Raw genomic sequence first — 27877 nt, 5'->3', positions numbered from 1 at the left:
TGATAGTCTGCAATCCCAGCCTATCTCCATGGAACCTAGTCTTTGTCCCCAACCAGTCATCTGGCATCTGGATGGATGAGCTTAACCAGAATAGTTGATTCTAAGACGCAAAGCTTTACAAATGTGCCAGCCAAGGTTAAATGATGCAAAATGCATCTGTATAATTGGGATGATTTGCCTTTATGAAGTTAGGTAATATTGGATAAATCAAGGTTAGTGTACTTCTGCCAAAAACACTTAATTGTAATAAAATTAGTATTTTTTCCTTGGTTATTAGAACTACAAGCCCATCTCTCTCTTTTTAAAAAAAAAATTTTTTTTAATGTTTATTTTTGAGAGAGACAGAGCGTGAATTGGGGAGGGGCAGAGAGAAAGGAGGACACAGAATCTGAAACAGGCTCCAGGCTCTGAGCTGTCAGCACAGAGCCTGATGTGGGGCTTGAACTCGGGAAGGGCAAGACCATGACCTGAGCTGAAGTCAGATGCTAACCGACTGAGCCACCCAAGTGCCCCAAGCCCATCTGTCTTTTAAGAGTACTCTAGGGGTGCCTGGGTGGCTCAGTCGGGTAAGCGTCTGACTTTGGCTTGGGTCATGATCTCACGGTTCGTGAGTTTGAGCCCCGCATCGGGCTCTGTGCTGACAGCTCAGAGCCTGGAGCCTGTTTCGGATTCTGTGTCTCCCTTTCTCTCTCTCTGACCCTCCCCCATTCATGCTCTGTCTCTCTCTGTCTCTGTCTCAAAAGTAAATAAACATTAAAAAAAAAACTTTAAAAAAAAAAAAAAGAGTACTCTAATCCATGATTTTTTCCTCCTGGACTCTTTATATCTTACCCAGGGGCAAGATTAACATTCAATTTATCTTCCTAATAGGTTCTCATTGTTTATTGATTCATTCCCCAATAGTCAAATTAAGAGAAAAGCTGGTAAAATGTTTAAATTAATCATATGACTAGAAACCCTGTAAATCCACTAAATAATGTATTTATAAGAAATATTTAGGATTGGTTACATAACTGAACAATGAATCCATAAATTAGTAGAAATGTAAAAATTTATTATTGAATACATAATTATAGAAATGATCTGTCCAAAGTAAAAAAAAAAAAAAACCCAAAATCAATATTCACTTAAAATATAAATATATAATGCAAATTAAGTTACTGCCCATCATATTTTTTTTGTGTGCTTGTTATGAAAAATGTCCACCGTTGTTTCATGACATGGTCTTAAATCAAAATCACAATATCCAAGGGAAAAACGACTCTAAGAAGAGAAGAAAAGAGGTGTTTTGTTTTTTTTTAATAAAAAAGTCCAAAGCCATTTGTTAAAATGTTACAAAAAGTACAACATACTTACTCATAAGACTGTATCTTACCTGTGGTTTCTTAAAATAATCAAGTCCCCTTCCAATCTTAATCATCCATCCATTGTTAAACCTATTGAAATAGTATACAGTATTATATTCCAGACATTTAAGTCAGACAGTTATCAAAGATGTAGTGTAGTAAGTGTCAGCAAAATTTCCCCCTAACAAAGAAAATCATTTTCTCCAGTGGCATGAGTTGAACCAAACTTGGAGTTATTCATGGGCCGTGTCTACAATGAAATAAAATGTCCAAAGAAACCATTAGTTGGTTTGATTAGATGGTAACAAGTTTGTCGAGTAAATTATATCTGATTCTTGAATTTCAGATCTCTGATAAAACTTTCCTGTTCTGCTAAATGTATTCAGGTCAGGCTATGGTGTGTTGCAGGGGTTTCCCTACCTAAAGATGGAGGACATACGCAGGATGAGCTCTGGACCCCAACCTCTGCTTCAACCACAGCAGCTGCATTTTCAGCTGTTTTGCATTTAGGTTGTGCTTAAGTTTTCATTAAAACTAAAGGTGCACTCACTATAAACATATGAAAGCTACTGTGCGAAACAGAGGAACATATTACTAAAATACCTGCATATACTGTCTCCTTGTAGACACTGCTGCGTACTGTCATGCCTATGAGATTATTTCATAAAATATAAGTGAATACTAAAATCATCAGAATATTAAATATTACCACCAGAAAATTATCCTAATACCCCAACACTATATGTATGCTTGAATAGAAAAGTACTTCCTCTTCTCACGTGAAACAGAACATGTAAACTATTCCATTAAGAGATATGAAACTCAGATATAATAAGCCAGATTTTTTCCTAAAAAGTGAAAAGATACTAAAATTGTGCTTTATTTAAAATTTTAATAAACTGAATATTTATATGCAATTATATTGCATTAAAATAAGTAAGTATATTCAACTGCATAAAAATTAAAATACTGCTATAACTAACCTAATTTCTCGGTCATGTACTGAAGAAGAATATTCTAATTCCAACAGCACTCCATGATTCTTGAGTGACTCTTTTATTTCTTGCAGGCCACTACTTTGCTGCTCTTTCCCACTACCCTGTTAATAGGAAAAATATGATTTTCTGTTCAGTTATTACTATTTTAAATTATCATTAAGCTACACAATGTGTATCAGATAAAATGGGAAAGATTCTATACTAGTTTCAATGTCTATTATCTCAAAGAAGGAATAAAAGTATGAAGCAGTTTAATGGCAGTTGTTTTTATCAAAATAATTGTTTTTTTCTAATGTACACATAACACAATTCTATCCTATCTCCTAAAATGTGTTTTAGTAATGCTATTTAGTTAGTAAGATGGGGTGCTTTCTTCAAGTTAATCTTAAAATTCTGGTTTATTTAGAAGCATTCCTATTTAAATCAAAATCAAGATAGAGATGCTCACTATCATGCTATGATCCACCAGAAGGCCAATACAGTAAATCAAGAAAAAGATATAATCATTGGTAAAGAAACAAAATTGTCAATAGTGCAGACAGTGTGATCATCTCCTAGAATATCCAAGAAACTAAACTGACAAACTATTTGAATTATAGTTTAGCAAAGTAGCCAAATGCAAGATACAACAAAATCAGAAAAGTCAATAACATTTTTCTGAAGGTATTTTAGGTCTATTGTTGTACAATTCCCAAAGAAATAGCTCTAGCTGAAGCACTGTGTCCACATTTCCTTGCTCAAACTACATCTCCTAGCTAAACAAAATTCATGAAGAAAGAGTAAGTGCTTCCAGATACCTACTTCATCCAGAGAGGTGAGAAGATGAATGGTTTTTACTTTACATGGTCTCTTAATAAGCATCTCACAAAATCGAAGAAAGTTATACAGCTGAAAGACATCATGATGGGTTATTACTAACTCATACATTTTAAGTAACATTTCATCATATTTTTCTGCATTTCACCTACCTGATGAATCTGTCTAATATAAGGATCTTGTATCCAAACTTCTGTAACTGTTTCATTAAGATATTCTTGAAAAAGTGACTCGTAACTGAAACCTGTTGCATTCTCTTCTATTTTAATCTGCCGATGATATTTTCCATCTAAAAAACACAAGTTTCAATAATAAAACCAGTGACAATTTATTTTCTTTTTATACTATTTACATATAGTGATTAATCAGGATCAGATACAAGTTAATTTTTTTAACTCCTCCACTCAGCAAACATTTCTGAATGCCTCCTACATATATACGAGGCACAATGCAAGATGCTATATGTACAGAAATAAATAAGGCAAAGAATTCCATAAGTGAGTTCTGCCTTCATGGAGGTCAAATGGGAAAGTCCAGAGATTTCTTGGAAGAGGTTCTTGAGCTGAATCCTATAGACCAGGCAGTTTATTCAAGAGAAGTCTATATGTATAATGACAGCTGATAATTCTGTCACCATGAGTAGAACCATAAGCTATATAACTCAGTGGCTATGTGGTCCTTCTCTTCAGATATAAGTCTTTCTGTGTCCTGCAATTTAACGGCTAAAGTATTAAACATATAAATACATGGAATTTAGAAGGCTTTCTTAGAACTTATAAAGCATTTAAATTTTTTTTGATGTTTTTATTTATTTTTGAGACAGAGAGAAACCAGGAGCTGGAGAGGGGAAGACAAGGAGACAGGAACAAAGCCAGCTCCATGCTGACAGCAGAGAGTTGATGTGGGGCTCGAATTCATGAGCTGCGAGATCATGACCTGACCCGAAGTTGGACACACAGACAACCGAGCCACCCAGGTGCCCCATAGAGTACTTTAAGTAGTAATTTTAGCACTTCTTAACCCAAGACTAGGATTGCACAGGGTCAGTAAAACAGTTCCATAGTTTTTGTTCATTCAAAACGAATGATTATTGAGTAAGTTATCAAAGATCTTTAAGATTTTTTTAAAAACATGACCCCTAATGGTAGTTCCTAATTTATGTGATGGTTGCCAATTTAAAGTTTGTTTAAAAAACAGTAGTTTGGATTTTTTTCCTAGTATTTCCACAGATATGATGTTACTAGCAACTATGCATCAGTTTTCAAGCCAAGCTACCCACAAAGGTTAACTTAACCCAATGTATTCAAACCACAATGCTGATGGTACTCTACTTCATCAATGTTTTAAAAGGAAATTTCATTGTGAGTTTCAATTTGGGGTGAAGGAAATACAATTTTATTCCCACTCAACAGAGGAGCTCGCTGGGGCGGGGGGTACCCAGGGTAGGGGCTCATATGGAATACTAGGAAGAGGTAGGGGAGGGCCATATAAGGATAGCAAGGAAGAGCAGCTGAGGTCTGGAGGCACTGGTTTTTTCTAAAAAAAATTTTTTCAATGTTTATTTATTTTTGGGACAGAGAGAGACAGAGCATGAACGGGGGAGGGGCAGAGAGAGAGGGAGACACAGAATCGGAAACAGGCTCCAGGCTCTGAGCCATCAGCCCAGAGTCCGACGCGGGGCTCGAACTCACGGACCACGAGATCGTGACCTGGCTGAAGTCGGACACTTAACCGACTGCGCCACCCAGGCGCCCCTGGAGGCACTGGTTTTTTGAGGACAGTAGTAACTTTGGCTAAAAAAAAGTGGGATTATGCCAGGCAAAGGTGGTAATGGCCATTTATAGACATATGTTTGTAAACTGGATGCTCATAAGTAGATTAATAGTAAGTAGGGAAGGACAACTAGTGGCATCTCTAGTCATTAGGAATACTTCACTCCTGAAATGTTTTGATTCACAGCAAAATCCTAAAGAAGTCCCAGGAGTTTCCTTAGCTACTTTAACATTTTGGTCATTTTAGAAAGTGAAACAGAAATAAAATACAGGATTTACATTTCCTATTTCTGCGTAGTATTATTTCAACTCCAGTCCACACATAAGCTTCATAAGGATCTGCAGTGAATTCCTTAAAATGGCATGCAAAGTTCTGCAGTATGTATAGCTTTCATCAGATATTCTCAAGAGGGTGTGTGAAAATCACCTCCCCACCTAAAAGGGCTAAGAATATAGGTTATATATAGGGACATGGAAATGCAGAATAAAACTATAGGCTCCCAGGGATAAATGGTCCAGACCACAAAGAGTTACAAAAGGCAGAGCCAGAAACACTGGATGAAATGGGCTTTGTCACACTTACTTATGGACACATTCTATAAAACAGCCTCTTTACCTTCTTTTTCTTGATCCGTGTATTTCTTCACTATTTCTGCTCTATCCATGTAGCTAGAAATTTGTTTTCTGAGATTACATTTCTTTGTAACATCTTTGGTGCCTACAAATTAAAAAAAATACACTCTCAAATTTCCAAAAAGTTTTTCTATTTAAACAGGCATTATTTCCAGTTTCCCAACTCTTCCACAAATTTCCTGTCCTATTTAGCATGGTTTGCCTCAATCCTCAAATACACAAATGGGCTCAAATTTGGTTTGATCACCAAGACCTCCATTTTTGCACTAAGCATCTGAAACAGCTTTATTTAGGAGTGGGAACTCTGACACTGTGTCTCACTGCTGGGGATACCAAATTTGATGAGGTGATGACAAAGGTGGCTTATTTTCAAACCTGAGTTTGAGAACCATTTCGTCCTAATCAACCTTAAGTCTGAAATCTTAACATAATCAAAACACAGGAAACAATACCTAACTTTCTTCCACAAAACCAGCTTCTCTTCCAGACTTACCCATTATAGTTCATGCTCAGTCTTTTTCCCAGTCACCCAAAAAATATAAGGTATTTTTTGAATACATATTATCAATAAAACCTTACCCCAAGTCCCTCGCCCCTAAATCACTTCTGGTTCCCTCATTCCTTCTTTTTGCTATTACTTATATTTTCCATAATAATTTCATTTTTAAACTCCCACTTTTTAACAACATTTTACTTTGAATTAGTTTTATATTTATGGAAAAGCTGCAATAATGGCACACAGTATCCTTTCACCCAAACTCCCCTAATGTTAACATATCATGTGAATATGCTACAATTATCAAGGTTAGGAAATTAACATTGATACAACATTACTAACTCATCCACAAACCTTATTTGTATTCCACCAATGTTTCCACTAGAGAAAGAGAAAGTTCATTTTCTGGTCCACAATCCTGCACAGCATTTAATTGTCATGTTTCCTTAGTCTCCTCCAATCTGAAATCGGTCCTTAGCCTCTCTACCTTTTATGATTTTGACATTTGGGGAAACAGTGCAGTGGTCAGTTATTTTGTAGGATGTCTCTCATTTGGGGCTGTTGGTGTTTTCTCATGATTAGATTGAGGTTATGCATTTTGGGGAAGAAAATCATGAAAGCATGCCCTTCTCGGTACGTGATGTCAATATATGTCATTACTGGTGAGTTCAAAGATCACTCCACTGTAAAATCACTATTTTGTCCTTCATAATTGATAAGTATCTTATGGGAAGATATCCTGTTTCTCATCACTCTTTCACCCCCTAATTTTAGCATCCATTGATAGTCGTTGCCTGCAACAGTTATCACTGCAGTGTCTGTCAAACAGGGATTTTCTATTTCCATCATTCCTAATTAATTTATAAACTGGAATGCTACTATAAGGAAGAGCTGTCCATTCTCCCCCATCTATTTATTTATTGAGTGATAAATTTGTATCAGTATCGACTCATGCATATTTATTTTATTTTATGGGTTGTAATCCAATACTATTGTTTTTTTAAGTTTTTATTTAAATTCCAGTTAGTTTACAGTATTAGTTTCAGGTGTATGATATAGTAATTCAGCACTTCCATACATCACCCAATGGCCATCACAAGTGCACTCCTTAATCTCTATCCCCTATTCTCCCATCCCCCTACCCATCTCCCCCTGGTAACCATCAGTTTGTTCTCTATAGTTAAGAGTCTGTTTGTTTCTTGGTTTGCCTCTCTCTCTTCTTCCCTTTGCTCATTTGTTTCTTAAATTCCACATATAAGTGAAATCATATGGTATTTGGCTTTCTCTGTCTTATTTCATTTAGCGTAATACTCTCTAGTTCCATCTATGTTGCTGCAAATGGCAATATTATTATCTTGCCCTAACTTTATCAGCTTTGGCTTTGGGAGCTCCTGCATGTTGGCTGACCCCTGTACTTTCAACATGACCCATTATATTTTGAGCACTTCCTTGCTTTCTGGTGCAAAATGTTCTAAACTCATCTTGTATTTTCCCTGCCCCAGCCCTGAAATCAACCATTTTTCCAAAGCCCTAAGTTCCTTTTATTGGAGAATGGTATGAAGAAATCCAATTCTGGGTGCTGAGTATACTTGCTGCCACTAGGGGAGTCCTGTCACTACTTCCAGATCCTTTCAATTTGTGGCTAGAAAGTAAATATATATAGGGTTACTAACACACACATATATCTGCCTTTATTTCCGTGTCTACACATCTGTATATATATTAAAAACCATAAGTTCATGATGATAACTTGGATCCCACAGGGTTCATACTAGCCTTATCTCCTTATGTGTAACTTCTTTTATTATCCACAATATATATACTGGCTTATTCAAGACTCATATAAAGTAGTTTCTACCTCTGGGAGAAAAACATTTACCAAGTAAAACACAATGTTTGTATATAATTCATTTTGTCTTTAACCTTACAGAATATGGTCAAAATACAATTTTCCAGAGATAATTGAGTTACCTATTTTCTTGTCCACCTGCTTCTGTATCACAGTTGAATAATTCAGAGCAGCATGATTCCTTCCTCATCTTGCTACCCCATTCCCATTCCTTCCTTCTTTGTACCTCTTTTCCACCACCCCACAAACCTCATTAGTTTCTGTTTTTATCCTTCCTTTGTTTCGAACAAATGAGGAGACACATGAATATCTTCCTTTTTACATGAAGGATAGCATACCATAGATCTCTTTGTCCTTTGTAGTTTTCACCTAACAGTGTATCCTGGAAATCACTCCATATCGCTTCCACAGATCCTCATTGTTTTTTACAGCAGTATAGCACTCCATTGTGTGGATGTACCACACTTTATTCAACCTCTCTTCTTCCCAGGGTATTCAGGTTGTTTCCAACATTTTATTGATATCAATATGGGGCGCCTGGATGGCTCAGTCGGTTCAGCGTCCGACTTCGGCTCAGGTCATGATCTCGCGGTCCGTGAGTTCAAGCCCCGCGTGGGGCTCTGTGCTGACAGCTCAGAGCCTGGAGCCTGTTTCAGATTCTGTGTCTCCTCTTTCTTTCTCCTTCCCCGCTCATGCTCTGTCTCTCTCTTCTCAAAAATAAATAAACGTTAAAAAAAAATTATTGATATCAATATAATTACTGAATTCTTTTCTTTTCAAGTCCTTCTACTTGAAAATTAGTATCAAGATCCCTACTTTCTCATGCCTATACTTCAGTAGCTTAAGAAAATCCTAATCTATCCATTTATAATCTATAAATCTCTTGTGAGGAATCCTGTTTTTGCTCCTAAGGTGATATGAGAACTCATATTCTTCTACTAGGTTTATATATTATTTCTTTAAACTCAAAAACCTTGAACTGGTCTTTTTATCAGGATTAAGCATTTTATGGTCTCTGTTACAAAGAGGCAGTGTGAACAGTGGTTAACAGCAAAGCATCTGGAGTCACATGGTTTTAGTTCAAAACTTGCTCTGCCACTTTTGGCTGTGTGACCATGCCAGTTATTCAACCTGTCTGTATCCTCAACTGTAACACGGAAAGAGAAATTGTTCCTTAGACAGGGAGATGATTAATGATCAAAGAGACTGGCTTGTAGGAAATAATAAATTTTGTTAATATCATTATCACCTACATAATTTTTTCCATTCACCATACTCTGGGCTTCCTTTAGAACCAGACTATAATATCTCTTTTCTTAAATTCCACTATTATTTTGCGACTGCCTATAAATATACTCTATTTTCTCTGTCCTCTGTAAATAAAGTAGTCCTTTCTTAACGATCACCCTCGATCAGCTGGCAGAATTTAACAATGTAGACCCATTCCTCAAACATCACATCTCAGTTTCCTAGGCTTACTTACAGCAGGTTGGATTCCACTGAACCTCACTCCCACATCTAGTCATGTCCTAATGCCAATTATTCAATATCCAGACTGTCTCCTCCTTTCTTAATATTGGTGTCACCCCTCTGGTTCCTTCAGGCCCTTCTCACCTCTCATCTTGATTCCTGCAGAAGCTCCTCGATTGGTCTGCTTTACTTCAGTCTCTTCAGGTTAGTATCTCCCCCACACTCTTGCCATATTCACTCATTTATTCAATAATTATTTACTGAGAACTTACCACATGCCAGACATTATTCTAAGCACAGAGGCTACAGCAGTTAATAAAACAGACATGATTATCCCCTATCATTCAAGTGGGAGGAAAGACAACAATAAAAGGAAGTTGGCAAAATATGTATGTTAGATTGTGATAAGTGCTATTAAATAAAATAAAACAAGGAAGAAAACAAGGGAGTCCTGGGATGGGGTTGTAACTTTACACAGGACGTCAGGAAAGGCCTCACAGTGAAGGTACTATTTGTATAAAAAACTGAAAGAGAAGAGGGAGTATGCTATGCAGATATTTGGGAGGAGAGCATATTCCTAATAGAGACAAGCCCTGACATGCAACTCTAATTACATCACTCCTTTATAAAAACTTTAAATGGTTTCTCCTTGTCTATGGAAGGAGTTAAAATCTCCTGGCAGTGAAGGTCATCCACACCACACCTCAATCTACTTTACTTCTCACTCTTCTTCTAGAGACACACAATGAACCAAAGTGAACCACTTATTTGGTAAAAATAGCACAGACAGAATTTAAACACTCTGCGGAATTTCATTTCTGAAATTCTACTTATTCCTCAAAAGCCACCTCCACCTTTCCTCCCCCAAATGACCTTTAACTATTTAAATCCTCATTGTCTATCTCTCTCTCCTGGCACTTATTTCCTGTACTAGAGTTATTTGCATTTGTATCTTAACCTGTAAGATCAGGTCACTGTCTCTATATAACCTCTGTAGAATCAGTAGAGCACACAGGAGCAAAACTATAGCTCTCCTGATTCAGATTCCCAGAATGCCAGAACTTGAGTAGTGCTTGACCTGACAACCCTAGAGCACTGGAACTTAAGCAATGATCCACCTGACCAACACTGTACACCCTCTCTTTTTTTTGGCAGTCAGTATACCAGAGTCTTTAAAGCCTTGGGCTCCCAATTTTGACTAACTGTGGTGGAACTGAAAAGCTTAATTTTATGCTGTACAATGAGGATAACATCAGCTCCTACTTCTCAGGGCAATTGTAAAGATGAAACAAGATCATGATGTTCATGTGCTCTGACAGTGCCTAGCACTCAGCACTCATAAATGATAATTACTTTCCTCCATCATCATCATCTCCTTCTTCTTCTCCATCATCATCATCTTCATCTTCATCATCATCTGGGCCTTCCCAAAGTAGTTTTACTACTAAAGCCCCCAACCCTGAAAAGCGCCCTCTGCTGTCCAAAAGCTTCTGTAATACTTAGGCTAAAAGGCACACAGGGGAGATCTTCGGCCAGACTGGGAGCTACAGGGCGTGGGGAGCAGGGGCCGGACTTAACTTAAATCAGTTTAATACATAATCACTGAGTGTCTACTATGTGCCAGAGATTGTACCGGTTGTTAATGGTTATTTGGGTACTTCTCAACATTGAATAACTATATTAACAGATCAAGTTTCGCTGTGCCCACCCACAATCCTATGTATTTCTCACAACGAATTTCAGTACACCCGTTATTTAAGGTGTACTTAAAGGTACTTAAGGTATTCTACCGCTATGTGATTTTATTTTTGTTTACTTCTAACGAAAATATCTAAACATAAAAGCAAAGATAATAGTGTAACGAACACCCTTATTACCGATCACATAGATTTAAGAATTGCTAGAATTCTGCCACATTTGCTCCGGGTCCCCCCCCCCCCCCTTAAAATTAAATTCAGACATTATGACAAATTCTTCCCAAGACACTTCGGTCTGCATTTCTAAAAATCAAGGACAGTTTTAGAAAAAAACATGCTACCTAACAAAGTCAATAATTTGTTACCCAATCCATATTCAAACTTTCCAAAAAGGATCCAAAAATGTATTTTTACATTTCTTTCGAACCTGAGTCCTATCAAGGCTTATATATTTAGATTTGATTCTGTCTCTTCAAAATCTAGAGTACTGACCCTGTCTTTTTTGATGACATCAATCTAAAAGAAAACAGTCCACTTGTCCTGTAGAATATCAACCTTCTGTTTGTGACTGCTTCCTGGTGGTGTACAAGAAGGGTTTTTAACTTTCACTCCCCAGAAACTGCGGATCCAGTTCCTTTCCTCTAGTATCCTCTCCACGGCTCCCTGCTCACCTCTCAGGACTTGCATGAGCAGGTCAATCCCCTCCTGGTAACACACCAGAGCCTGCTGGTACCGGGACTCCGAGTCCAGTTCCATCGCCCGCTTTAGCACCTTGAATGCAGCTGTGCTTTCGGCTTCCTGCTCCTGTCCGGATCTCGCCATAGTTACGGAAATGCCTCTCTGCTTCAAACACAACCAGAGCTGAGCCAGCCGCGGCCGCGCGGGGGACGTGAGGTGGGAGGGGGGAATAACGTGACAGACCTGCGCCTGCGCTCTCTTTTTATGGCCTTGAAGGGGCGGGACGTGGCCGGAACTAAAGTGCTGGGGTTGACTATGAGTACGCTATATGACGGCCAGGTTTGTGTGTTGCGCTTCGTGGGCACCCGTCTGCTCTGCTTCCCCTCGGTGAGTAAGGTCAGGCTGAAGAATATTTAGGAATATTGCATTTTTGCCAGGAGTGGGTACCTGGGAACGCCGTGGAGATGTGGATTGATTTTCCTATTGGATTCTGAGTTTGCGGGTCGTAATAACCTAAATGAATTTGCGCCCGTTCACTGTCCCTTGGGATCGCGAAAAGCCAGTGGTCGAGCGGATCCGGTTTCCCAGTTCCGGAGCCGCGCGGCTTGCTAAGCCCGGCTCTGGACCCGCCTAGGCAAAATAGTTTAGTGGGGCAGGGAATTCAGGGTTGTTTTGGCAGTTTTTGTGCTTCTGTTTATAACTAATTTCGGTTTCCCACTGGGGATCCGCGTAACTTGAATTTTTTGTTAATGAGGATAAAAGCTTGCTAATTGCATCTTAGAAGGCAACACCTTCGGGAGTTGGCAGTTAAAATATTTACCATTTTACTAAAAGCTGTAATTTTGCAATCATGTTTTTGATCGCCGCCTACCCATAGCTGCCTGTTTTGCATATTTTCGCCAACAGGCGCGGATGAAGACTGCCTGTTACTTTTTAGGCGTTAGGAATTAAAAGAGACATTTTTTGCGTTCAGAGATATCGGTTAATTGAAAGGAAAATTCTATGTTGTGCGTTTTCAGTGTTTTCCTTCCTTTTGTCAGTAAGTAGGTGTCTAAAACTGTTCGGATATTAACTGGGGGCAAAAAGTAGAAAATCACCTTGGTAGCCTTCCCCCCATGGGTATGTTTATATTTTACTGATAGCTTTCCAGAGTTTTTCTGTGTATACGTATACAGTCACAGACATTTTCTTAATGGAAAAGGGATCATACTTTTCATGATGCATGTGTTCTCCTATTTTTGCAAGAGAAAAGCTACTGTACAGTAGAAGACAGTATAGTTGCTTCAAGGTCCAAGAGTTGTGTGAATAATTATTAACATTAACCTTTATTTTTTATTAAAACTTACAACTTTTTGGGGCGCCTGGGTGGCGCAGTCGGTTAAGCGTCCGACTTCAGCCAGGTCACGATCTTGCGGTCCGTGAGTTCGAGCCCCGCGTCAGGCTCTGGGCTGATGGCTTGGAGCCTGTTTCTGATTCTGTGTCTCCCTCTCTCTCTGCCCCTCCCCCGTTCATGCTCTGTCTCTCTCTGTCCCAAAAATAAATAAAAACGTTGGAAAAAAAAAAAACTTACAACTTTTCACTGTCACACCTTCTGAAGTCTGTAAATTAAACTTAATTCAGCAGAAATTGATAACGTACCTACTACACAACAGGTGCTGCTCTTGGTAGATGCTTGGGATACATCTGTGAATAGATAGGGCACACCAAGAAAAAAATTTTTTTTTTAATTTATTGTCCTTGCGGAGTTAACCTGTTACTGGGTGGAGACAGACAGTAAGCAACAAACCTAACAAACTATGTTAGAAGAGAAGTGCTATGTAGGGGCGCCTGGGTGGCGCAGTCGGTTAAGCGTCCGACTTCAGCCAGGTCAGGATCTCGCAGTCCGTGAGTTCGAGCCCCGCGTCGGGCTCTGGGCTGATGGCTCGGAGCCTGGAGCCTGCTTCCGATTCTGTGTCTCCCTCTCTCTCTGCCCCTCCCCCGTTCATGCTCTGTCTCTCTCTGTCCCCCAAAAAATAAATAAATGTTGAAAAAAAAATTTAAAAAAAAAAAGAAGAGAAGTGCTATGGAAAGAAAATCCAGTGGAGTGAGGAGTGCTGACAATTGTGGGGGGTCAAAATGTTAAACAATGGAATCAGGATAGACCCCACTAAGAAGAGATTTGAGCCAAAAATTGAAGCAATAAGGGAACTAACTATATAAATATCAGGAGCATTCCAGGAGAAAAAACAGTCCAGAGGAGCTTGTCTGCCTGGCAACTTCTAGGACCTGTAAGGGTGTCAATGTGTGTATCCAGTGAGCAAGGGAGCAGTTGGAGATGAAGTCCTAGAGGTAGGGGTTAAGGACTGGCTATTGCTCTGAGACATTGGAGGTTTTGGTTTTTTAATAAATAAGCTTTTTATTTTAGGATAACTTGAGGTTTACAGAAAAGTTGTGAAAATAGTAAAGTTCCTATATACCCCACATCCTATTTCCCCTTTTATTAACATCTTACATTAGTATGGTACATTTGTTAGAATTGATGAACCAGCATTATTACACTGCTAACTAAAGTCCATATTTCATTCGAATTTTCTTAAGTGTTTACCAGATGTCCTTTTACCCCATTTAGTTAGTAGTCATGTCTCCTTAGGCTCCTCTTGACTATGGCAGTTTCTCACTTTCCTTGTTTTTGGTGATTTTGACAGGTTTAAGGCAGTCAGGTATTTGAAGACATACTCCCATCATTTTGAGTTTTTAAGTAGTTCGTTTCTAGTGCTACAAAGTGCTCCAGGTTCATCTTAATATATTCACTGCAGTAGCCCTATGATTAGCCATTTCTCAAAGGAGCCCTGGTTCCTTTTATTAGAGAATGCTAAGATCAAGCGCTGAGTGTGTTCGTTGCTACTGGGATGCCATTCAGCTAACAGAGCTAACCCATGTATATATACCTTCATACCTGTGATTATTTCTATATCCATCAGTATCTATATTAAGCTAAACATGAGCTCAAACTCTCAACTTGTGTCATTGAATCACATGGATTATTCTAGCTTTCTCCTCTTATATGTTACCTTTCACTTCAACAGTGAGAAACCTGGCTCATTGATTGGAATGTTTGGGGAAGAGGAGTTGACATGATTTGATTTGGGATTTTAATGAAATGGTTGCTGCTATGGAGAAGAGAGCTTATTGAAGTTGGACTGGAAAGTGGAAGGCCCCTTAGGAGGCTTTTGCTGAAATCTAAATAAGAGAAAAGTAAAAAAATGTGAAGCCAAATGAATTGGGTTAATATATAATGTTTAACTTAGGAGGAAGAAGTATGGTAGAGAAAATAATTTATCGTTACCTATTTGATTGCAGAGCCAGAGGATTAAATAAGCATCTCTTCTAAGGAAGCGTCGATACAAAATATATATAAAGAACCAGCCAAGCAATGGCTGATGATTTGCACTAGATACTGATTTGAACTAGAAATTCTTATGCTGTATAGTAATCTTTGAAGTCTGAATGAGAGTTATGAAATTTTGATATACTTCTGAATTCTGAGTTGAGCAGATCATAGTTCTAACCCATTAATTGATTCAAACATTCATAAACAAACACTGGGTGCCTACTGTTCATCAGATACTGTGCTAGATGCTGAGAGTAGAAAATGAACAAGATAAAATTCTGGCTTTCATGGCATTAAGGATTTAGTAGGTGACTCTTCTAAAACGGATGCATAATTAATTTTGAGAGACTGGTTTAGTTGCTGAAAATTTTTCAAAAGTCTTGGCTGTTTTAATGGGACATCTTGCGTTGATTCCCACAACTTCATTGTTTTGTCCACATCACAGGAAAGACTTGACGAGCTTGAGTGAGCCAGAATCTGGTGGATTCACTGAAGTACAGCATTTACCCAATTTTAGTGTGTTAGGGTATTCTTATTACAACTTTGTAATAATTTCATAATAGTAAAAGCTACCATTTGTTGAGGGCTTCCTATGTACTAAAAACTGTTTTAGGTGTTTTTAGAATGATTCATTTGGAAAGTAGGTATTATATTCTGTCCTTTTGAAAAAGAATTGAAACACACAAATTAAGTAACCTATGAAAAATGTACATGTAGTTCATAAACCTTATCTTTCTGCTTTTGTATACATCAGTATAATTGGTTGTAATTATTGCCTGTCTAAATAAACATGACTTTTTTACATCATAGAAGCAATGCATATTTATTAAGAATAGTTTAAAAATACAAGTATTCAAGAAAGAAAGTTATAGTTTACTTTTTAACAGAAAGGTATTATGATTTAGTGAAAATGCACTGGAGTAGGAATTACGAGAATTGGGTTCCAAACTATATGCTCCTTGGATAAGCTGGATGCCCTTTGATTGGATTGGATTGGATTGAAGGTGGATGCCCTTCAATATGAATGAATTTTCATTTTCCACATACATAGGCTAAGGTGGTCAATTCTAGAGGTACCTGGGTGGCCCAGTTAGTGAAGCATCCACCTCTTGATTGCTCAGGTCATGATCCCAGCGTTTTGGGATCCAGCCACACACTGGGCTCTGTGTTGAGCTTTTGTGATTCTCTCTCTCTCTCTCTCCCCAGCTTACGTGCTCACTCTCAAAATACATAAATAAACATTTTTTTCTTTTTCTTTTTCTTTTTTTTAAAGAAGGTTGTCAATTCTCATTCTAGGAGTCTAGATTTCTTCAGTCCCTTCTAGTCCTTTCATTTTGTGATTTTATAACAAAGCATTCTTTATCTGTGCTCTTTGGTGAAGAAATTAAGTAGTAGTGATTTCTTTGCCCATTTTTGTTGAATCAACCTAGTTTCTAACTCACCTGGCAAAAATGGAATGTGATTAATGTATAATTGCTACATATGGTTTTGCTGAATTCTGAATAAAACATTTATTATAACTTCTTACTCTTATTGCATTAAAATAACTAGGATTTTACTGTTAAACTTCAGTCAAGTTCATAATTAACTTCTTTAGGTTTTTAATATGTAAGTAGGCACCTGTCCATTTCCAATACATATTTGACCCATGGATCTATTTTATGCTTGTCGTAGCCTTTGAAGAGAACAGTCACCACACTCATGGCAGGGATTTTGCGCTCAATAGTTCAGAAGCCCCCAGGTGGACTCCAAGTAAGTATTTCTTTTCAAGTATCATCTTTCTCTCTTTTTTTATTCCTTAAGAGTGATTTCTCTCTCTTTTGTAATTAACAAAACAAACAGGCAAGTTAAACTGTACAAGTTCCTTTTTTTATATAGTGTTTTTTAATGTTGAAGAGCAGTTTTGTTTATGATTTATGATCTGCTGTTTTATCACTAAAAATTTAAAAACACAAAAGATCTTTTCCTGGAGAACATGCTGGTAAAAAATGGCCACTGTTGATTCCCCTTAATCTTTTTAAAGTTTTAGGTTTTTCCCTTCAATTATGAAAAGAGTGTATTTCCAATTATAGAAAAATATGGAAGAGCAGAAAGAAGAAAAGCCCTCTCCCAGAGATCACTAATGTTTGTATTTTCATGTAATTCCTTCTATTCTTTCTTACAGAAATTGTAGCAGTACAGCCTAACCCATTCATGAGGGCCAGAGTCTAGATACAGACCTGCTGCTGGCCATACATTGGTGCTGGCCAGTACATTGCCTTAACCTTAGATTAATCCTGTGTGATCAGTATTATTTTCTTCTTAAATAGCTGAGGAAATTGACTCTCTGAGAGGATAAGTGTCTCATTTCTCACAAATGGTGAGCACAGAGCCAGGATTAGAAGCCCATGTTTTTCCTTTCTCTCCCTCATTCACTCCTACTTACTGTCTAGTTGTTTGTGGATCTCTGCAGGACAGAGAGGGCATGAAAGGAATGATTATTGCCCATCCAGAGGGGAGTTTCCTGATGGGAAGGATTGGCAGTGAATCCTTTTTCTTTAGCAGACTGAGAGCAACAGGACTGGAAGATTGTAGAAAGGGAATAAGAAATAGGAACTAGGAGTGTTGGCATTGTAGGGACTAGAAAGAAAATTGGCACCTCCTTTTCTTTTACATTGTATTGGTGAAGGTAAATTATTGCACATTGTCCAGAGCAGGCGTTGGCAAACTATGGCCTGCAAGTCAAATTCAGTCCACCTATTTTTGTAAATCAAGTTTTATTAGAACATAGCCATGCCTATTTGTTTACATATTGTTTGTGGCTGCTTTTACCTTACAGTGGCAGAGTTGAGACTTGACAATGGAAACCATACAGCCCTAAAGCTGGAAATATTTCCTGTCTTGTCCTTTATAGAAAAATATTGCCCACCCTGGTCAAGAAGTCTATATTTGACTCATATATGGAATTTAAGAAACAAAACAGATGAACATAGGAGAAAAAAGAAAAAAAGAGAGGCAAACCAGAAAACAGACTCTTAACTATAGGGAACAAACTGAGGGTTACTGGAGGGGATGGGAGCGGGAGGATGGGCTAGATGGGTGATGGGTACTAAGGAGGGCACCTGTCGTGATGAGCACTGGGTGTTGTGGAAGTGGGAATCACTAAATTCTACACCTGAAACTGATATTACACTGAATGTTAACTGGAATTAAAATAAAAACTTGAAAAAAAAAAGAGAAGTCTATATGTGCTTTTTGCTTTATAATGTTAGTGGTAAGGTGAGATGTATTCACTTAGCTAAGGAGCTGAGATAAAGGTTTGATAATTATAGGTTAAATAAAAACAGACTTTTGTCACCTAAAAATTGGTGAGTATAGATTTATGCACTAGCCAGAGTTTTTTAAAAAATGTTTTCTGTCATGTTTAGACTGTAACAAAAGGTGTGGAGTCTGTCATTTGTACAGATTGGATTCGTCACAAATTTACCAAGTCAAGAATTCCAGATAAAGTAAGAACAAGGGTTTGGTGGGGTGGGGGTTAGCGTTACTATTTTTTAAGCATGTTATGTTTTCAAATGGTACCTATTTGTGTAATGTTGAAAACTTTTACATTGAATTATTTGTGGATGTCCATGGTAGTATAGAGTTTAAATAACACATGGTAGAATTTATCTAGGTAATGATTCTTTTTTTTTTTTTTTTTTAATGTGCCACTGGCCTTTGAAGTAGTGGGGTTTTATCATCTTAGTACCTGTTTATTCCCGCTTATGATTTTTGCCCTAATATTTTGTGTTTTCATATCACCATTATCCTCAGGAAAACAGTGGATCTTCCTCCGGCTCAGACTCTGTCTCTGTGCTTCTTTGTGTTCACTTTATATATTGAGTATTGCAACTTGGGATCTTTGCGTTTTCTTTGCTATACTTACGTGTACATATCATACTTTCGGAAAACACTGGCTAAGCCCCCTATTAACTTCTGTTTTATTTTGTTTAAATGAATAGACTTTATTTCTTACAGCAGTTTTTGGCTTATACAAAAATTGAACAGAAAGTACAGAGAGTTCCCATATACTCCCTCCCCCAACATATATAGTTACCCTATAATTAACATTTTGTATTGGTATATATTTGTTAGAATTGATGGACCAGAATTGACAGATTATTATTAACTAAAGTCCTTAGATTGCATCGGGGTTTACTATCAGTGTTACACATTCTGTGGCTTTTGACAAATGCACAATGTCCTGGGTCATTAGGGAATCATACAAATAGTTTCATTGCCCTAAAAATCCTCTGTTCTCACCTGTTCATCCCTCCCTCTCATCTCCCAACCCCTGGAAACCACTGATATTTTTCCTGTTTTTATAGTTTTGCCTTTTCCAGAATTTCTTATCGTTGGAATCATGCACATGTAATCTTTCAGACTGGCTTCATTCACTTAGCAATATGCAGTTAAGGTTTCTTGACGTCTTGCCACCAGGATTGCTAGCTTTTTGTTAACTATATACTTAGTCAAAAGAATGATAAATTGTGAGTTAGCTAAAACATATCTGGATAGAATTAAGGAAAAACACGAATTTGAAAGATCAAGTTATTTTCCATTAAAGTGGCTGGGGACTCAGAAATCAAACAAGTTTCTGGAAATAATGAAAGTTGCATTTTTATAACCTGAGTTGTGTGGCTATGCAGTTCATTTCTTTTTATTACAAATAATATTTGGTTTTATGGATGTACTGTAGTTTGTTTAGCCATTCATCTCCTGAAGGACATCTTAATTGTTTCCAGTTCTTGACAGTAGTGAATAAAGCTGCTGTAAACATTTGTGTGCAAGTTCTTGTGGGGACATAAGTTTTCAACTCATTTGAGGTAAGTACCTAAGAATGCAGTTATGCAGTTGATGGAATATATGGAAAAGACTACATTTAGTTTTTAAAGTCTGGGTTTTTTTGTGTTTTTTCCCCCAGTTTTTTGTATTGCAGCAAAATATATATACAGTGTACTGTCTCAACCATTTTTAAGTGTACGTTACAGTGTTATTAAATACATTCATATTGTTGTGCAGTCCTCACACCATCCATCTCCAGAACTCTTCATCTTACAAAACTGGAACTCTGTACCCATTAAATAATAACTCCCCAATCTCTTTTCCCCAGCCCCTGACAACTACCATTCTCCTTTGATTTTTTTTTTAAGATAAAATAGTGTTACCATTGACTATTTTGACACCTTTAATATGCTTGATGTTCTTATATCAGAAACCTCTTTATTTTTCAAGTCATGGCTTTGCTGCTGCTATCCTTTCCACAACTGTATTGTCTTGTATCTTTTCATGTTTCTTAGTTTGTAAAGTTCTAGAATAAAAGGATAGATACAGACGTTAGCATTCCTTTAAAATGTGTAAGGCATTGATTTTGATTGTCAGCTCTAGCAAATATGAAAATTCAAACTTCATGGAAATGATTCTGAGATGTGTATCTCCAGCCCATGCCTATCTTCTGAACTTATTCCTATATTCTCACATGTTCCTAGACCCTGCCTTGTGGATAATGCAGAGGTATTTCAGGTTAAACATATTTAGAATCAAACTTGTCTTACTTTCCCTCCAAACAACCAAATGAAATAGGATGCTCGTCCTGTATTAGTTATATCAGTTAATGCTACCATCCTTTACCTGATTTCCCAAATCAGGGTGGAGATGTGTTCATCTCAACCCCTCCATTTCCTCCATTCACCACAAATGCATCTATTTTACTGTCCAGAGTCCCCAAATGAGTCCCTTTTCTGTTGCAGCTACTGTAGTTCAGGCTCTTAAACCAGGGCTGCAAGTTTCCTGGTACCAGTCTCCCATTCCCACTTCATTTTGTCCTCTTACAAGTATATTCTTTCTGAGTCCCTTAAAATTGTAGTCATATTGCTTCAAGTCTTCAAGAGCTCTGTATCCCTTCTGGAAGTTTCTGAAGTCTCAGCACAGTTGAGCAATTTAACTTCATCCTCTAATCCTCTACATTGTTTTCATGTTTTTTTCTACTTGAGCCACACATTTACCCTTGGTTTTCCCAGATATTTTGTGCTCTTTACACTGTTTCTTTAAATCTTTGTTTTTCTTCAGCATGCCTGCCCCATCCTGTTTACCACCATTCTTCTCACCCTGCATCTCTTCAAAACCCCTAGAAAATACAAATGAGCAAAAAGAGCAAAAAGACACCCTTAATCCCACCACCTGGAGACAGCTTCCATATCCTTTTCTGTTATATGTTTTTAAAGATGTGAATCATCTCATGTAAAATGCTTCTTTAGCTGCTGTCTTCATTTAGCAATATAATGTGAGCCTCTCAGCAGATAAGTTTCTACAATATTATTTTATAATTAAATAATACCCTTTTTGATCAAAGTGCCACCATGTGTGTGTGTCCGTGTGTCCATGTCCTTCCTTGGTCTGATTTCTCAGAGGTGATATGACTCGATCTAATGTCTTTGAGACCTTTATACATATATAAGTGTATGTATATGCACATATGTATATTACATGATTCTTAGAATTAGTCGTTATGTAGTGTATCCTGTGTACACACTCATGTACTTGGTACAGATGAAACAAATATGAGATCCCACTACACATAGTGGTGTGGAATTATTTTTTTCTCAAGAATGTATTATGGCCATCCTTCAATGTTAGTAGCTGCTAAGATAGTTAACCTTATTGGTTTTTATGACAGCATTGTATCCCATGGGATACATCATAATTTATTCAGTTGTATCATATATTACTGGTTTTATTATTTTGTACTAGTTTTAATTCAAATGTATGCCTTGTAATTCCATTTAGTTATTCTACGAGGAACATGGATGTGGCCTTTAAATTTTTCATTATTACAAATAGTATTACCATGTACATCTTTATTTAGTACATTTTATATACTCAGGGAAGTTTTTTGTGTGATAGCTTACTAGAACCTTTTGATTTTTTAGAGAACCAGTATTAATGTCAGCTCTCTTGAGCTGTTTCTGACCCTTTGTAGGCAGTCATTTGTACTAACACATACTCATGTGTTGTCATTGTAAGCTTATCTTTGATGCCCTGCCTGAATGAGGTGGAGGGATGCTACTGTGCCCTGCTTATCTGGTGCTAATACAGTCTCTTGGCATTTGAACTTTTTAATATCCTTTGGTTACTCCCGCTTTGCTCTTAAACAAAACAAAACAAAACAGTCTTTGCCTGTGTGATTTTTTTTTTCAGAGTATGCAATCCTTAGACTTTGTCTGAATAATCAGTTTGAAGATGAGGATTTCAGAAAGATTGGGGATGAGATCGTTATGTAGATTTGGGGGGGGTGGTTAAGAAAGGAAGAGGAAATACACAGAAACTGTATAATTGAAAACTTACCATTTATAATTCTTTCCTAGGTATTTCAGCCTTCACCTGCAGATCATGAAAAATATGGTGGGGATCCACAGCACCCTCATAAACTACATATTGTTACCAGAATAAAGAGTACAAAAAGACGTCCATATTGGGAAAAAGATATAATAAAGATGCTTGGATTAGAAAAAGTAAGCAGCTGTTTAAGTCCTCTTAAGTTAGTTGTTTAAATTTGCTTTAAATTTTATAATTTTTAAACTTTAAGGTACATTTTTATTACTTCACTCTTTTAAATGTATTATTTAGTGTAATTTATTTGAAAATTTGATTCAGACAAAATGAGTTTCACCTTAACATTTCACTGTAACATGGGACCATCTGCTTTGAAATGGATCCATAACCCTGTTTCCTTTGTTTATAGGCACATACTCCTCAAGTTCACAAGAATATACCTTCAGTGAATGCAAAACTGAAAGTGGTTAAACATTTGATAAGGTTTGTTGTTTGTTACTTCAGCTATTTAAAAAAATGTATTACCTAGTGTAATTCTAAAAGCATTTTCTTATGTCACAGAATCCAGCCCCTGAAGTTGCCACAAGGACTTCCAGCGGAAGAGGACATGTCTAACACGTGCCTCAAGAGCACTGGGGAATTAGTGGTGCGGTGGCATCTAAACCCTGTAGATCAGGAAGCAGTTAAGTCCTAATGCCAGAGCAGTTTCATATTTAAAAATGTAAATCATTTTTATTTAAAGATAGAAAGTGTTCTCATTAAAATATATTTTAAATTCTAGTCATTTTCACTGGCTAAACATGGTGTGATTTCTTCCTTGTATAGGCTTGGAAGTTTCAGTGCTGGTATTTGATTTAACTCTCTTTTCTGTCTGATAGTTTCACTGCAGAATGGGCTGGAGTGGTATTGTTTAAACATCTGGGTTCAGATGTCACCTTAGCAGTCACCATTGACTTGTTTAAAATATTGTTTTCTCTTTTAATTGAACGCAACAAATTCCTCGAGTGTCCCTTTGAGTGAGCAGTGTGTTACATGTTGGGGAAATGCACAGCAGACCAGAACATGGTCCCTGCCCATCAGGAGTTTAGTCTCTTGCTAGAGAACAGAGATTCGGCCACAGTCATTAAACATTGGGTGTAGCTAGATTGATTGCTTTGTGCTTTAGTGTCTATAAGTATATATGTAGAGTTGGCTGCATTTTATTCTTAAATTTAATACCAAAAATAGTATCTTTTTCTAATTATAAATCTAAATTGGCCCAAATTTTATTGATGTTCTTTGAGTTTCTAAGAAACCTCTGCCAACGGTTGAGGTAATATTTAAAAGATGAGAAAGAAGGGAGAAATCTTTTAGGGAGAATTGTTTTATTTCCTTTTTTTTTTTTTTTTTTTCCTATTTCAGATACCTGGAGGGGTTGGGAGAAGTAAGAATTGTAAGTAAGGTTCAATAGTGGGAAGTTTTGTGGCAGCTAATCAAAGATGATGGTGAAGAATCTCTGAATTCTAGTTGCCTATTTCCCTTTGTCTTTTGTGAGGTTTAGTTTGGGCAACAATAACATTGGCATACTACTCATAATTTGTGTAGTATTCATCCTGTCATAGGTCTTGATGTTTTAGAGCATTCAGAATTGCTACCTGAAATGAGCCAGATATCATTAATTACTAAGCTTGAATGCAATTACAGTTTCAATTCAACAATTATGAAATATCTAGTATATGTAAGGCCTGGAGGAGACCTTAAAGCCAGAGGACACTAACTTCAGAGAGCTCATTCTAGTTGGAGAGAAACCTGTATGCTACAACAAAATGTGTCCTTGCTGGAGGTGGTTTGAGGATAGCTGTGTTAATAAAAGCTGGTCCCTGCTAATTTATTGCCATCTCTTTCACTATACTAATATTAATGTTTAAAATGGGGAAAAGAACATTGGTTAATTTTTACCCAAAGATTCTAATAAAGTTTAGGTAAGTAATTTTAACCTCAACAGTCCATGACTAGAAAAAAGGGCCTAAATGTTAAGTTGAATATTTGTAAATAAAATTGTCTATAAGGAGAAAAGTATAAGGCGCACATGGGTATAAGCTAGTGCATTAGTTTTCTATTGCTGGGTAACTAATTACCACAAACCCAGTTGCTTAAAGCAACACACACTTAATCATCCCACTGTTTCTGTGGGTCAGAAGTCTGGGCTTAGCTAGGCTTAGTCACTTACGGTCTCACAAGGCTGAGTTCTCCTCAGCCTTGACTGGGAAAGGATCTGCTTCCAAGCTCTCTCATTTCATTTGCTTGTGATTGTAGGATTCATGGCAAGTTGTTTCTTCAAAGGCAGTCAGTGTTGAAGAGAGAAACTAGCAAGATGTGTGCTAATGAGGGAGCACAAGGCAAGCTGACAGACCACAAACACCCCCCACAACCCAACCAGGTGGGATATGTGTGATACTCCTCAGGCACTCCTGGCTGCCCAAGAACAAAGGAAAGTGGTTAACAAAAGGTTAACTGGTAGAGATCATAGTCCTTCAGGACCTAGGTCTCCACTAGCCCTCCACAGTGGGAAACAAAGGCAGAAGGAAATGGCAGATAGAACTCCATTCCCTTGTAACATGCAGCCCATTGACAAATACTTGAGGCTGGCAGAGTAAAATGTTTTTTTAGGAACACCCTAGTGTCTTAATGTTTTGCTAGAAGGAAAAACAGCCTTAGCTTGACAGTAGCTAGGCCTCCAGTGTCCTGTGAGTCTTTAGCATATGAAAATCTCCCTGGAAACTTCCCCTGGACTTTACCTCCCCCAACCCCATAGTATATAACCAGTCTTTCCTCATCATCCAGGGCAGGGTGCTTAAATAAAATCACCTTTTTGCACCAAAGATGTCTTCAAGAATTCTTTCTTGGCCATGGACTCCGGACCCTGTGAACCCCACTAACACCTCCAAAAACCTCATCATGTGCTATACTCTTAGGTAATCATGCAAATGCAGTCATGTACGTTCCATCACCTTTGTTGCATTCCATTGGTTAGAAGCAAGTCATAAGTCCAGCAAAACTCAAGGAAGAGGGGAATTACACAAATGTATGACTGCCAAGAGGCAAGGATCCTGGGGGCCTCCTTAAAGATTACCTGCAAACATGGTAAGTCCATCCCCAAGTAGACCCATGGAAATCCCCATATTGTCATTCCTTTGCTTCATATCATTTCAAAACCTTTTAAGGACTTCTTGCTTGGTTTGTCTTTGGGTCTCGGAGAAGTTACCTGAGCGCTAGCACTACTTTTAAGGACCATTCCAGTTCTCTTGACATCTTCTCAATCTAAAATTGCACCTCTTCCAGGGGCATCTTTTGTCATCGCAATACTAATACTTAGCATCCTAACTAGCACAGTTTCACCAAGAGCAGTTCCACCAAGTGGAATTGCACTGGCCATTTTGAGGAGCTTTTGACACAAATAATAAGATGGTGCACTTAGGAGGTACCTTACAACAACAAAAAAAAACCGAAGAAATCCCTGAAGAGATTATTTGTCCTGTTTTTCTAAAAGAGAGGTAATTTTGCTTAATATAGGTGGTATCCTCTCCTTCACAAACTTCCAGGAGTAACAAGTACTGGTTTTTTGATCACACAGCTTGATAACATTTTCAAGGGTCCAAGTTACTGTCTAAACCATCTGTCACTCTTTATATATGTATATACATCAAAACTTTTCTGCATCTAAACTTACCTCTCTTGGGGCTCCTGGGTGGCTCAGTGGGTTAAGTGTCAGACTTCAACTCAGGTCATGATCTCATGGTTCATGAGGTCGAGCCCCACAAGAGGTTCTGTGCTGATAGCTCAGACCCTGGAGCTAGCTTCAGATTCTGTGTCTCCCACTCTCTGCCCCTCCCTCCCTCATGCTGTCTGTCTGTCTCTCTCTCTCAAATAAATAAACATTAAAAAAAATTTTTTTAATAGATGAATAATTCTTCATATTCTGTTCTCTAATTTTCTTCATTGTATGGAGAAAAAATTTGTTGGTCACTTAAGTTAAAGATAATATAAAGTGTTAAGAATGTTATATGTTATACTAATTGTTAACACTTTATATATTATAAACAATATAAATCAGGTACAATAATTACAGAGAAATACAAATATGTATGTAGCATAATGAATATGATTTACTCCTTATTAAGATGGTAAATTTAATATGTATACTTTTTTTTTCTTTTAAGTATTTGAGAGAGAGAGCGTGAGCTCACACAAGAGAGAGCAGGAGAGGGATAGAGAGAATCTCAAGCAGGCTCTGTGCTGTCAGCACAGAGCCCAACACTGAGGCTCAATGAACCGTGAAAATCATGAACTGTGAAATCATGAAATCATGGCCTGAAATCAAGAGTTGCATGTTCAACTGACTGAGTCACCCAGGTACTCCTACATCCTTTATTTAATATAATTATACTTTTTTTTTCTAAAGTTTATTTATTTTGAGAGAAAGAAAGGAGAAGCAGAGAAAGAATCCCAAGCAGGCTCTAAGCTCAGCATAGAGCCTGAGGCAGGGCTCGATCCCATGACCATGAAATCATTACCTGAGCTGATACCAAGAGTTGGACACTTAACTGACTGAGCCAGCCAGGTGCCCCTGACAAATTCTATTGTAAAGCAATAGATATAAACTTAGGTTTATTAAATATAAATGTCCACGCCTAAATACATATAAAGGTATATTAAATTATTGCAATCTGTGCATGAATAATATAAAATAAAGGTAAAAATCAAGTTTGAGTAAACCAAGGTATTTTTGTCTAGAGAATCATTATTTCCTATTTTTTTTTTAAATAAATTTATTTATTTTGAGAGAGGCAGAGATAGCACAAGTAGGGGAGGGGTAGGGAGAGGGAGGGAGAGACAATCCCAAGCAGGTTTCGCACTGCCAGCTCGGAGCCCAATGTGGAGCTCAAGCTCACAAAACTGTGAGATCATGACTGGAGCCGAAACCAAGAGTCTGTTGCTAAACTGACTGAGCCACCCAGGCACCCCTTTTTCCTATTTTAGATACTTAGCACATATCTTGTCCTCTCTCAAAACTATTCTTGATTTTGCCTTTCCCAAAGTCATACCCAAATTTGAAACAGTAAAAGTATTAAGATGTATTTTATTCTTAAACTGTCTATGGATTTTCTTTCTTTTTTTAATTTTTTTTTTTATGTTTATTCATTTTTGAAAGAGAGAGACAGAGCACAAGTAGGGGTGGGCAGAGAGAGGGGGGACACAGAATCTGAAGCACGCTCCAGGCTCTGAGCTGTCATTACAGAGCCTGACGTGGGGCTCAAACTCACGAACTGCGAGATCGTGACCTGAGCTGAAGTTGGGCACTCAACCAACTGAGCCACCCAGGTGCCCCTGCCTATGGGTTTTCTAAAGTGGCCATCAGA

At 37.6% G+C, this 27877-nt stretch overlaps 2 protein-coding genes across 4 annotated transcripts; one reads left to right on the top strand and one right to left on the bottom strand.

The window, feature by feature from the left end:
- Positions 1-1071: 1071 nt before the first annotated feature.
- Positions 1072-11983, bottom strand: MITD1 (microtubule interacting and trafficking domain containing 1). 2 transcript variants are annotated; one of them, XM_047854216.1, is made up of 7 exons: positions 11749-11983; positions 5549-5650; positions 3313-3449; positions 3146-3232; positions 2330-2445; positions 1376-1436; positions 1072-1263 (listed from the first exon to the last, which is right to left on the bottom strand). In XM_047854216.1, the coding sequence occupies exons 1-7, from the start codon at positions 11897-11899 to the stop codon at positions 1168-1170; spliced, it is 750 nt and encodes a 249-aa protein (XP_047710172.1). In that variant the 5' UTR covers positions 11900-11983; the 3' UTR covers positions 1072-1167. The 2 variants fall into 2 exon arrangements, with proteins under 2 accessions (XP_047710172.1, XP_047710173.1); XM_047854217.1 differs by lacking the exon at positions 11749-11983 and adding an exon at positions 8249-8553.
- Positions 11984-12035: 52 nt separating this feature from the next.
- Positions 12036-23258, top strand: MRPL30 (mitochondrial ribosomal protein L30). Of its 2 annotated transcripts, XM_047854105.1 has the most exons (6): positions 12036-12142; positions 16800-16877; positions 18533-18613; positions 22511-22657; positions 22888-22961; positions 23040-23258. In XM_047854105.1, the coding sequence occupies exons 1-6, from the start codon at positions 12071-12073 to the stop codon at positions 23170-23172; spliced, it is 585 nt and encodes a 194-aa protein (XP_047710061.1). In that variant the 5' UTR covers positions 12036-12070; the 3' UTR covers positions 23173-23258. The 2 variants fall into 2 exon arrangements, with proteins under 2 accessions (XP_047710061.1, XP_047710062.1); XM_047854106.1 differs by lacking the exon at positions 18533-18613.
- Positions 23259-27877: the final 4619 nt, after the last annotated feature.

This window comes from Prionailurus viverrinus, chromosome A3, assembly GCF_022837055.1.
Source record: "Prionailurus viverrinus isolate Anna chromosome A3, UM_Priviv_1.0, whole genome shotgun sequence".
NCBI classification, from domain to species: Eukaryota; Metazoa; Chordata; class Mammalia; order Carnivora; family Felidae; genus Prionailurus; species Prionailurus viverrinus.
The sequence above is the reverse complement of the archived record's forward strand: the minus strand, read 5'-3'. Positions and strand labels throughout refer to the sequence as shown.

Excerpts from the sequence above, each read along its gene's own strand:
- MITD1 (XM_047854216.1), bottom strand. The coding sequence starts at position 11,899 with ATGGCGAGATCCGGACAGGAGCAGGAAGCCGAAAGCACAGCTGCATTC. Across the intron at positions 2,446-3,145 it reads TTCTCACCTCTCTGGATGAA|GGTAGTGGGAAAGAGCAGCA; the intron begins GTAGGTATCTGG and ends TCCTATTAACAG. Across the intron at positions 1,264-1,375 it reads ATTATTTTAAGAAACCACAG|AGTCGTTTTTCCCTTGGATA; the intron begins GTAAGATACAGT and ends TTCTCTTCTTAG.
- MRPL30 (XM_047854105.1), top strand. The coding sequence starts at position 12,071 with ATGAGTACGCTATATGACGGCCAGGTTTGTGTGTTGCGCTTCGTGGGC. Across the intron at positions 16,878-18,532 it reads AGCCCCCAGGTGGACTCCAA|ACTGTAACAAAAGGTGTGGA; the intron begins GTAAGTATTTCT and ends TGTCATGTTTAG. Across the intron at positions 18,614-22,510 it reads AGTCAAGAATTCCAGATAAA|GTATTTCAGCCTTCACCTGC; the intron begins GTAAGAACAAGG and ends ATTCTTTCCTAG.